General features: G+C 38.4%; 1 protein-coding gene across 3 annotated transcripts; it reads right to left on the bottom strand.

Moving 5' to 3' along the window:
- Positions 1 to 4812: 4812 nt before the first annotated feature.
- LOC115171164 (AN1-type zinc finger protein 2B-like) lies at positions 4813 to 9530 on the bottom strand. Of its 3 annotated transcripts, none has more exons than XM_029727718.1 (10): positions 9371 to 9530; positions 8291 to 8364; positions 7906 to 8000; positions 7600 to 7731; positions 7344 to 7495; positions 7136 to 7249; positions 6722 to 6815; positions 5991 to 6073; positions 5424 to 5563; positions 4813 to 5158 (listed from the first exon to the last, which is right to left on the bottom strand). In XM_029727718.1, exons 2-9 carry the CDS (start codon positions 8343 to 8345, stop codon positions 5452 to 5454), a joined length of 837 nt encoding a protein of 278 aa, XP_029583578.1. In that variant the 5' UTR covers positions 8346 to 8364; positions 9371 to 9530; the 3' UTR covers positions 4813 to 5158; positions 5424 to 5451. The 3 variants fall into 3 exon arrangements, with proteins under 3 accessions (XP_029583578.1, XP_029583577.1, XP_029583579.1); XM_029727717.1 differs by having other exon boundaries at positions 5479 to 5563; XM_029727719.1 differs by lacking the exons at positions 4813 to 5158; positions 5424 to 5563; positions 5991 to 6073; positions 6722 to 6815; positions 7136 to 7249 and having other exon boundaries at positions 7340 to 7495.
- Between the last annotated feature and the right edge of the window lie 1491 nt (positions 9531 to 11021).

Below are 11021 nucleotides of genomic sequence, written 5' to 3'. Positions count from 1 at the left end.
ATGTTATAGTTTTAAAGCTAATTTCTAGGAATTCCATACAGTTTGACATGGAGCTGAGAGATAATGCTGCAGTTTTAAAGCTAATTTCTTGCAATTGTATACATTTTGCCATGGCTAATGCTATGTACCTCTGCTCAAACATTAGAACAAAATCAAAGATGGTATTATAAAACAAGACATATAGTTCAATTATTTTCTGCATGCTTTCTATCTGGTTTTGGTCTTTTAAGTTGACACTGAAAGAGTTTTCATCCCAAAAATGACCACTTAGACTGCCCACATAAGATGTTTCTATAGAGAAAGAAAAGTGAAATTAGCTCCAATGACTGTAATTTCCTCTGTATTCACGGGATTGTTTGAGATTTTGCATGAAGCCCTTTATCTACTTTCCCAGAGTAGGATGATCAGGAACAGCTAGCATGATAACTGTTCCTGTAGACTTCCCAATGTCATTGTATTTTTATTGCGGAACCCCTGCAATCCCGCAGCAGGCCCCAGTTTGAAAACCCTTGATGTAGAGCACTGCAAAGCACAAACAAGACAGATTGGAAGATCTTCCAGCTTTCCTGAACGTGAAAGGTAGACTAGTAATCAAGTGGGGTGTTCTTGATTAATGTGCAACAACAGGATATATTTTTGTTTGATACCCACTCGCATATTGATTCCTAATAACTGATATTTTCATGACGTTCAGATATATTTTCAATCACATGCTTCTGGTGTAACAGGTGCAACTGTCATCCCCCTGAATATGCTTCACATCCCAACTGATAAGGATCTGTGTAGACAGGGTGCATTGGAGGGATGGTTCTTCTGTCACTCTGAGGAATGATAGATGTGAGAGGACCTGACTTTTGGTTGTATTTCCCAGAATACATGACTTAACAACAGATGAGTTCACTAGTTCCTCTTATACCATAGACATCACCACACCATAGTTACCCCAATCTACAGTCTACCATTGATTTACCCCAATCAGGGCCACAATGTTGACAGGAAACATAACCCACTGAGCACACAACATTGTTTCAATGGAATTTCTCAACGAATTGTGATGTGGAATCTACAGGGAAAATACATTGGATTTGCAAAAAGTCAAGGGTACATTTTCTACCACAGGATTGTCATCATGGTTACCAATTTTCAACAGCAGACAAACCTTGTATAAAATATGTTGAATTAGTACCTTTGAAACAATGTCAGATGTTCAACGTTATATATCCACTATCAGAAAAAAAACTATAAGTTCAGCAGCACCTCCTCCTGGAAAGTTGATCTATCTACAGCTATCCATTTGGTCTGGCATCCAGGGTTTTAACTATGGCCAGCCTTGCCTAGCTTTGATAGTTGTGATTGACTACAACCAATGTGCTATTGTGAGAATGATTATTGAGAGATCTCTTAATAACTATTCCAATCGTAGGTTTAACAGAGCTAATGAAATGTAACTATACTTTAGTCATACATCATCAACGATCATCAATTGGCTTAAACAGCATTTGCAAAATCAACAGCTAGTTTCAATTCAACCCTGGGTTCAACTAAAAACAGACAATAAATATAAAGTTTCAAGCTTTGATTGATTTCAAATGTAATCTTCAAGTTCATCATTTATAATTGATATGTTGGATTCACATCTCCATCTAAACCAAAATGAAAAGTTAAAGAATAGGACTAAATCAAATCAAACTTTAAATGCACTTTAAATCAATTTTGATTTGATTTAGTCATATTCTTTAAATGTTGATATTTACATTGATGTGAAAAAGTAATTGTCCCCTTTCTAATTTGCTCTACTTTTGCATATTTCTGATACTGAATGTTATCTGATCTTCAACCAAAACATTATGTTAGATAAAGGGAACCTGAGTGAACAAATAACACAACAATTACATACTTATTCCATTTATTTCATTTTAAAAAGTTATGCAACACCCAATGCATCTGCGTTAAAAGGTAATTGCCCCCTTACACTCAATAGCTGGTTGTGCCACCTTAAGCTGCAATGACTCCAACCAAACACTTCTTGTAGTTGTTGATTAGTCGCTGTGGAGGAATTTTGGACCACTTTTCCATGCAGAACTGCTTTAACTCAGCAACATTTGTGGGTTTCAAGCATGAACTGCTCATTTCAAGTCCTGCCACAACATCTCAATAGGGATTAGGTCTGGACTGACTAGGTCATTCCAAAACTTCAAATTTGTTACTTTTCAGACATTTTCATGTAGATTTGATTGTGTGTTGTGGATCGTTGTCTTGCTGCATGACCCAGCTGCTCTTCTGCTTCAGCACACAGACGGATTGCCTGACAGTCTCCTGTAGAATTCTCTGATACAGAGCAGAATTCGTAGCTCCTTCAATTAAGGCAAGTCGTCCAGGTCCTGAGGCAGCAAAGCATCCCCAAACCATCACACTACCACCACCATGCTTGACAGTTGGTATGAGGTTCTTACTGTGAAATGCATTGTTTGGTTTTCGACCAGCCAAAAAGTTGACTCAAGTTTGTCAAAAAGCATCTGGAAGCACCTGGATGATGATCAAGACTCTTGGAAGAATGTTCTATGGACAGACGATTCAAACATATACTTTTTCAGATGAAATGGGTCCTATTATGCCTGGTCACTTACACTATGTACTTTTAATGTTATCTCAACTGCAATCCAGGTCATTTGGTTGTGCTATTAGATGAAGCACAGTGATAACACATTATGTGTTTGTATAAATACAAAATATCTGACATTGTATTTACATTTGAACTTTGTTGTGCTTTTAAATGGTTGAAAGCACAGTGATAATACATTTACATAATGACAACTAATTAAAAAATCTGACAGTTTTTCCAATGGAATTTGGTTGTGCTTTTAGATGGTTGGAAGTGATAACACACTGGGAATTCAACAAACTTCTGGCTGAGTGGGTGAATAAAGGTTGAAATCTCATTAATCAACGTCAATCAAATATTACCCACATTTCCATGTTGAAATGATGTGGTGTGACCAGGGGGAAGCTACAGTGTGACTTTATTCTGTTTGCTCAGATGAAACTAGATCCAAATGAGTAATCATATAACTAATATCACTTTGTGACAATTGACAATTATGTGCTGTTTTCCAAATGTTTGAGGGTGAGGAGGTCTAGCGTAACAGCTAAGGGAGCTAAATGAAGGTGACTAAGCACACCATTATGCAAATGAACTTAGTTTGCCAATAAACATGGTTTCTTTCTGTCAATCCTTTGCGTAACGCTTAGCTTCCTTGGTCATATTTTCCTTGGTCATATTTTATCAGTAAAAAATATTACTCAGAATGTATTTACCTTAATAATCTTTCATTTATGGCATCCAACGTATTTCAAGGAATTTAATTATTGTGAGTGCTACAACCATGCTAGTGACACACTAGCCTGACTAATTCATAACCATGACAACATGAGCAGCACTTCCCCAATCTGTCATGAAATAGTCAACAAATGAGCCTTCTTTATGGAGAGAAAAAAAAACATTATTGTGAACCTGCCCAACAACAAACTGCTACTCGCTGTTCATTATCTATGCATAGTGACTTTACCCCTTGCTACATGTAAAAAAAATTACCTCATCTAACCTGTACCCACGCACATTGACTCGGTACCGGTACCCCCTGTATATAGCCTCATTATTGTTATTTTATTGTGTTACATTTTAAAATATTTTTTACTTTATTTGGTAAATATTTTATTAACTCGGCATTGTTGGTTAAGGGCTTGTAATTAAGCATTTCACGGTGAGGTCTACAGCGGTTGTATTCGGCGCATGTAACAAATACAATTTTATTTTATTTTATCCTCTTTGGCCTCCCTCAAAGATTTCACATTCAACGTTATGCTGCCCTCTCTTGGACAAAGTATGAATGCATAGTGGTAAAGACAGTTCTCATGACTATTCCTTTAGTAACACGAACGATTTACCAAAGGTGTATTCATTACGGAAACCGTTTACCGTTTCAGAACCAAACAAAAGCAAAACAAGAGTTTCTATTGGACAAATTCAGGTAGGTCCCTCGACATTTTATTCAGTTTAAGAAACGTTTTGCAACAGAATCGGCGTAATGAATATGCACCAGCACAACACTGAAGTTACAGTTTGCTGTACTCTGGCTATATTGCTCATGTTGGTTTTGTCTCAGCTGTTTTTGCTGTTAGGAATTCTTTCTAGGGGTGGTGCTCAATAACTGCCAAGGTCTTCTTGAAAACAGACATTACTGATGAAATGTTGACAATAAAAAGACACTTTCTATCCACTTACCTTTCAATTCAACATCCAAGGTCGATAAGGCCTACCCTGAGAGAATTCAAAGCTGGAACTGCGTCGCAAAGGCCCTGATGGATGTGAGTGGGAACAACACATCAACATCATGGAAATCAACAAGTGTATTTGTGTTTATTCCATTTACCAAGCACTGCCAGTTTAATAGACTAGTCAATAGCACAATACAACCAACTCTGTACTGTGTACCTGCTGTTTTTCAGTTGTCATGAGGATGCAGACAAGAGTCTACTTGTTTTGACTAGCTAGTAACATTAGCATTTCATTACACCCGTTATAACATCTGCTAAACAGTGTACTAGACCAATACACTTTGATTTAAATATGTTGGATTATATAATGGCCTTCCTTTTTTTATTCTTAATTGGCAAAGCTTGGGCTGAGACTGTTCTCTCTAACCCATAGAAATTGAATCGCATTCTAGTTCTGTTCTCCAAACTTCATTCCTCTCCAGTTATGTCATCCTCCTGTATATATGCCTTGGACATAGAACGTGCTTCAGAAATGAATACATCTTTAAAATAATTTATTCAAGAAACATTGATGCTGAGGTTAAATGTCCATGATCAACATAGAAAATATGTACATAGAGAGCCATCGGTAAAAAGGACAGAAAGCTTGTCTAGAATGATGTGCTGAGTAGAGAGAAAGCAGTGATACTATTCAATATATCTCGATGAAAGTTCCAGACTGTTCATTAGTTGGGTTCAGTGATACTGGACGTTAGAGTTCTGCTGGAGGGTTCCATCGATGTAGCACAGTTGCTAGTTGATTACTGGTGGTAGCAGCTTGGGCTCAGACACTGGTCTGGGTTTATGATAGGCTGCAGGAAGACTGTTTGGAGGACTCTCTTTCCTATGGTAAAAAGTAAGATATTAGTACAGGCAAAAGTCTACTTAATTCAAGACAAAGAATCCTTAGTGAGAGGCTTGTCTCACCATTTACGGTAAATATTCAACATGGGGAGAAAAAAAAATGGATCATTTAATAGGTCCATCAGATAAAATACACATTAAGTAGTACTTCAAAGTTGTCTCATTCATTTTCTCCGTAGCTGATCTTTAAATGCACCCAGTGAGGATGATGAAGGAATATAGGGGACGCCATGGATGCAATGTACCTAGGTCAGGTCCTGTCCTGTTAGCATGCTACTGACGCCTAAGTTTTCTGGATACCTGTTGTCTCTGCTGCTGGCGTCTGTACTCTTCTTCACTAGCAGCAAGGGCCTGAGCCAGAGCCAGATCCTCCTGCTCCTGAGGGCTGAGACAGACACAAACACTTCTCTGTCACACAGAGGAATGTATCATCATCATCACAGTGCAGAGAGCATGCAAGAGGCACAACAACACACTCATCAGAAAGAAGGGTGGATAACACAAACACACACACAGGTCTGAGGCGCAGCAACACACATCACTGAACTGTGGGCACCACTGTACTTAATTTATGAAGTCATCATGGACAAGAAAGATGGGCTAAACAGTGGAATGTCAAACCTATTAATATTGTGTTTTCCTATAGTAACCAAATAGCCTGCGTTTCAGCTACAGCAAACACATAGCAATAAGAGCTAGTGAAGAAAAACAATAGGTAACAGGGTTGTGTTGATGGCATCTGGAGATGATTACAGCCTATATTATGTGTGGGTGATGCTGAATTATGGGATTTAATGGGGATTGTTTATTACCTGAGCGTTGGCTGTTGGACTGTGCTGCGAGCCGACTCAGCAAGGGACATCTCCAGTGCTCTTTGTAAGGCCTGCTCCTCAGTCTACAATCACACCATGCAGATAAACACTTACAGGATGTTCTTTATTTTCTTCTTGGAATCTCAATGAATAAACAGGAGCAGACTATAGAATCTCAATGAATAAAACAGGAACAGACTATAGAATCTCAATGAATAAAACAGAAACAGACTATAGAATCTCAATGAATAAAACAGGAACAGACTATAGAATCTCAATGAATAAAACAGGAACAGACTATAGAATCTCAATGAATAAAACAGGAACAGACTATAGAATCTCAATGAATAAAACAGGAACAGACTATAGAATCTCAATGAATAAAACAGGAGCAGACTAAAGAATCTCAATGAATAAAACAGGAACAGACTATAGAATCTCGATGAATAAACAGGAACAGACTATAGAATCTCAATGAATAAAACAGGAACAGACTATAGAATCTCAATGAATAAAACAGGAACAGACTATAGAATCTCAATGAATAAAACAGAAACAGACTATAGAATCTCAATGAATAAAACAGAAACAGACTATAGAATCTCAATGAATAAAACAGAAACAGACTATAGAATCTCAATGAATAAAACAGGAGCAGACTTTAGAATTATTCAGAGAAGAGAGTAGTTTACAGTAGTTTCAATCGAGTGGTGTAAGAGTGTTAGGCATACCAGGCCAGCCTGAAAGGATGCCGAAGCAGGTACTACATTCTGTGCTGGAGGGGGCCGCATGGCCGGAGCTGGATTATAAATGGCCTGAGCACTGCTGTGATAGAATCAAAAACAATAATGCTCAGTGCGGTTATAGAGTCAACAACTCAACACTTTCTAGAAAGCACAGCGGTAACAGGTAAGAGCAGTTCTGTGAAGGAAAAAAAAAAATGTCACATCCTTTCCATGTGTAGTATATTTCACTGACAATAAAAACAACATGTCAATTCATCCATCCCATGTGTTTTAGTGAGAATATGCCTCTCATGAATTTAGAGAACAAACTGTGCTTGCCAATATCACTTGTTTATTTATGTAAGCTTCATGTGGTTCTTCAGTGTGGCATTTCGAAAATCAATACATGAGGATCCTCACCGACTACGCTGGGTCCTAGCATTCCCATTAGAAATGGGCCTAGAACTTCCTCTACTGCCTGAAGTGGAGGCACTGCTAGAGGATGCTCCTTGGGACCGCATGAAAGCAGCGAATCTGAAAGAAATCCAATGTAATCATCATTATACCGCAAAAGCTCACAATGTGCACAACAATCAATAAATGTCATCAGGTGGAGGGAAATATTTACCCAGATTTGGAGACTGGTTTGTCTTCAGGCTTACAGTCATGGTCTAGTGGATGTCGGTGTTTAAGACAATAATTCATGTGGCACTGGTCACATGTCACTCGGATCATTTCTTTCTGCTTGCAGCCTCCTTTCGAGCATTTGTTTGTAAATATCTACAATAAAAAAAGGTTGGTTAGCTTAGATTAGGCATAGCTACTTCACTTTAACCATGTTCAGTTTGTGTAAATGGTCCTGTAGAGAAGCCCATCAACCATACCTTTCTCTTGTTCTGAGCAGGGTCCGACTGGCAATCGCGATCGATGTGCTCCCCAACCTTGATGTCTGGCATTTCCCCTCTCTTGATGGGGATCGGGGTGTTGCACAGAGGACACACAGGGACCTGGATATCCTGGGGACAGAATCAAGCAGAGAGCCGAATTAAAGCTCTGTTTGGATCAATAGACAACATGCAGACAACTAATAAGGTTGAACAGCATACATTCATTTGTACATACTAACTGCACTTTACAGGAACTTTGCTTTAATTCTAACATACAATGCTGCTACTTTATTTAAAATGTACCTTCTTGTAGGATGACATGCATTTGTGATTTGCATAGGTTATGTGGTCTTTACAAAAAATCTCTTCACAGGCATCACATCTCAATGGTAGGAAATCTGTCAGATATAAGAAATATGTCAAGATGTTTATTCCATGGCAAAGGATAATCTATATGAATGTAGATAAATTACATTCTCACTATCACTCTTCAATCATGATAATGGGTAGTGCAGCCCATGACAATTGGTTGTGGAGGACTTTGGACTTAAACCACTAACTATTGACAGATACCAAAGCCATACTAGAAAGGACAGGAAGAGAACACAAACAACAGACTCTGTATTGGCAGGGTCCCAGAGGCATTGCGGTAGTAAATGGAGATAGCATTACATAACCAACCACTCACCCAGCTGCTTGCAGGAGTTTTCAGAGCAATGCTCTCCTAGACCTGGAAACTCCATGGCACTATGGTGATACACCCTTCAATTGAAAGATACATAGATAAGCTAAGATCATCCATAAACAATGTTTGTTTACCTATGACAGGTTATCTAAATAAACTAACTTAGTCCGCATCACTTCATTTTTTAAAGAACAGTAGATTCAGCATATCAATGTTAGGCTATTTAAAAAGTCCCTTTGTTTACGTGCTTCCCTTTCAACTAACGTTAGTTACGCTTATGTAACAGGCTTATTATGGACGTGTACAGTCAGTGGAAGAATGTCTACTGGCAGATAGTTAGCTAACGTTAGCTACCCATCTAGATGTAGGTAGCTAGGACTTCCTATGATAACGAATGCTGAATCATGCCAACGCTTCTTGCTACCTACAGTTTGCCATTTTGACTAATGTTAGCTAACTAGCTAAGTTATTTTGGGGTATCTAGCAGCAGTCTTCCTTTCTACTAGCAGCCAGCTAGCTAGCTACTTATCATGACTAATTAGCTAGCTATTAGCTAGGCCAGCTCCTCCCTGTACAATCGCTCGAGGCTATAAATGCAATTACCTAGCAGACCAATGTTAGTATTGTCTGTGTTTAAGTTACCTAATGTTAACTAGTGAGTTATTTATGGAATACCATTGATGAGCTTGTTCCTGGTTTACAGGCCAACAACAACACAATGAAGCTAGCTAGCTTGCTTGCTGATAAGCTAACGTTGTTAGCTGGCATCCTAGACAACTACTGTAACGTTAACATTAAGTCGTTACTGATAGTAAACTAACGTTTAAGTTACTAATTTAACTTTACTTTAATTCTAAACGGATAATATTTTGCTAAAATATATTTGGGACGATTGTTTACCATCACGAACGTTAGCTAGATAGCTAGTTAGCTAACACTAAGCGAATATGGATTGGAGACACCCTTCCTGCCCTGACGTTGCCTTGGTTTGGTTGGCTGACTAGCTAGCTAGATACGATAGCTAACAGCAAACCATAGTAAATTGAAAAATACATGCAACAATAGACGACTCCTCTCACTTACCCAGAGACTTGGTTCAACCAGACAGCTCTATTTGATTATTCTTCACCCTCTTGCTTTGAAATTAACGTTAATCTTTGAGGAAGCGAGTGGCTAGCAAGCTCTCTTGACAGCCAGTTACATCGCAGCGTCACTGACACTGTTGTTGACGCCCCTCCTCACGGTTGTACTAGCTAGGGTGTTCCAGAATGTACCACACGAGGCAGGGATGGAGCGTTGTTTTGATCAATCACAGTGACACAGCGTTGTTGAGAACTGTCCATGGTGCTGGTTTTTACGAAACGTCTAACAGACGTGTTTGGGTTGTCTCAAACCAGCACCACGGACAGCTCTCAATAATCCTTTGTCACTGTGACTAGATATGAAGGTGACTAGCTAGTCTCTCGCCAGACTAGTTCAGAAAGGCCATGTCAGAATGAATCACATTGCTGGAATCATGGTAGGTCTATAACTAGGGTATAATAAATCACACAAAATAAGCAGAATAATGCTAGTTTTGATTTTGGATAGTTATCACCTTCCAACTTTTTTTGTGTTTGATATTGTATTTGTTTACTTGCTGAATAACAGATGTGTTATTCACAGAGCACATATCTTTGTTTCACAAGTTTTTAATTTTATTTTATTTCACCTTTATTTAACCAGGTAGGCAAGTTGAGAACAAGTTCTCATTTACAACTGCGACCTGGCCAAGATAAAGCAAAGAAGTTCGACACATATAACAACACAGAGTTATACATGGAGTAATACAAACATACAGTCAATAATACAGTAGAAAAATAAGTCTATATACAATGTGAGCAAATGAGGTGAGATAAGGGAGGTAAAGGCAATAAATAGGCCATGGTGGCGAAGTAAATACAATATAGCAATTAAAACACTGGAATGGTAGATTTGACAGTAGATGAGTGTGCAAAGTAGAAATAATGGGGTGCAAAGGAGCAAAATAAATAAATAAATACAGTAGGGGAAGAGGTAGTTGTTTGGGCTATTTATAGATGGGCTATGTACAGGTGCAGTGATCTGTGAGCTGCTCTGACAGCTGGTGCTTAAAGCTAGTGAGGGAGATAAGTGTTTTCAGTTTCAGAGATTTTTGTAGTTTGTAGTAAATGTGCCCTTTTATTAATCAGCACAATATAGGCTATAGGTGATGATATAGGTGATTCATTCATGCTGATGAAATGACCCATATGGGCTAGGCACGTGTGTGTACACTGGAAGCAATTGTGAGTCTAAAGAGGAAAATGTGCAATACTGCAGTCAATGTAATGGCATGTCATTACCAGATGGTGGCAGCAGAGCTCTTTCAGACGTCTATACAGTCTTCAACATCTGGTTGTTCATGACTGGCCACATTGTGTTTTTGTATTGTGGCAGTCCCATTAATATACTCTCTAATCTCATGTTTCATGCATGCATTAACAGAAGGGTAACTGCAGAGGAAAGTTGTCATTGCAAAGATAAAGTTACAATATAAATGTACAGAAGTGTCAATGGGTCAGTTAGTGAAACTAGTCAGTTTCACATTTTGAAAGTATGAAGTTGTAGACACTTTCGACATGAGTATGAAAAACACATAGATAGCGATTGTTAATGATTATGTTACTAGAAACAAAGCCTAACTTAAAGCAGCAACTCCCTGTTGAAGAGGAAT

The sequence above is a fragment of the Salmo trutta genome, chromosome 32 (assembly GCF_901001165.1).
Source record: "Salmo trutta chromosome 32, fSalTru1.1, whole genome shotgun sequence".
Taxonomy (NCBI): domain Eukaryota; kingdom Metazoa; phylum Chordata; class Actinopteri; order Salmoniformes; family Salmonidae; genus Salmo; species Salmo trutta.
This window is presented reverse-complemented; position numbering and strand designations above follow the sequence as displayed.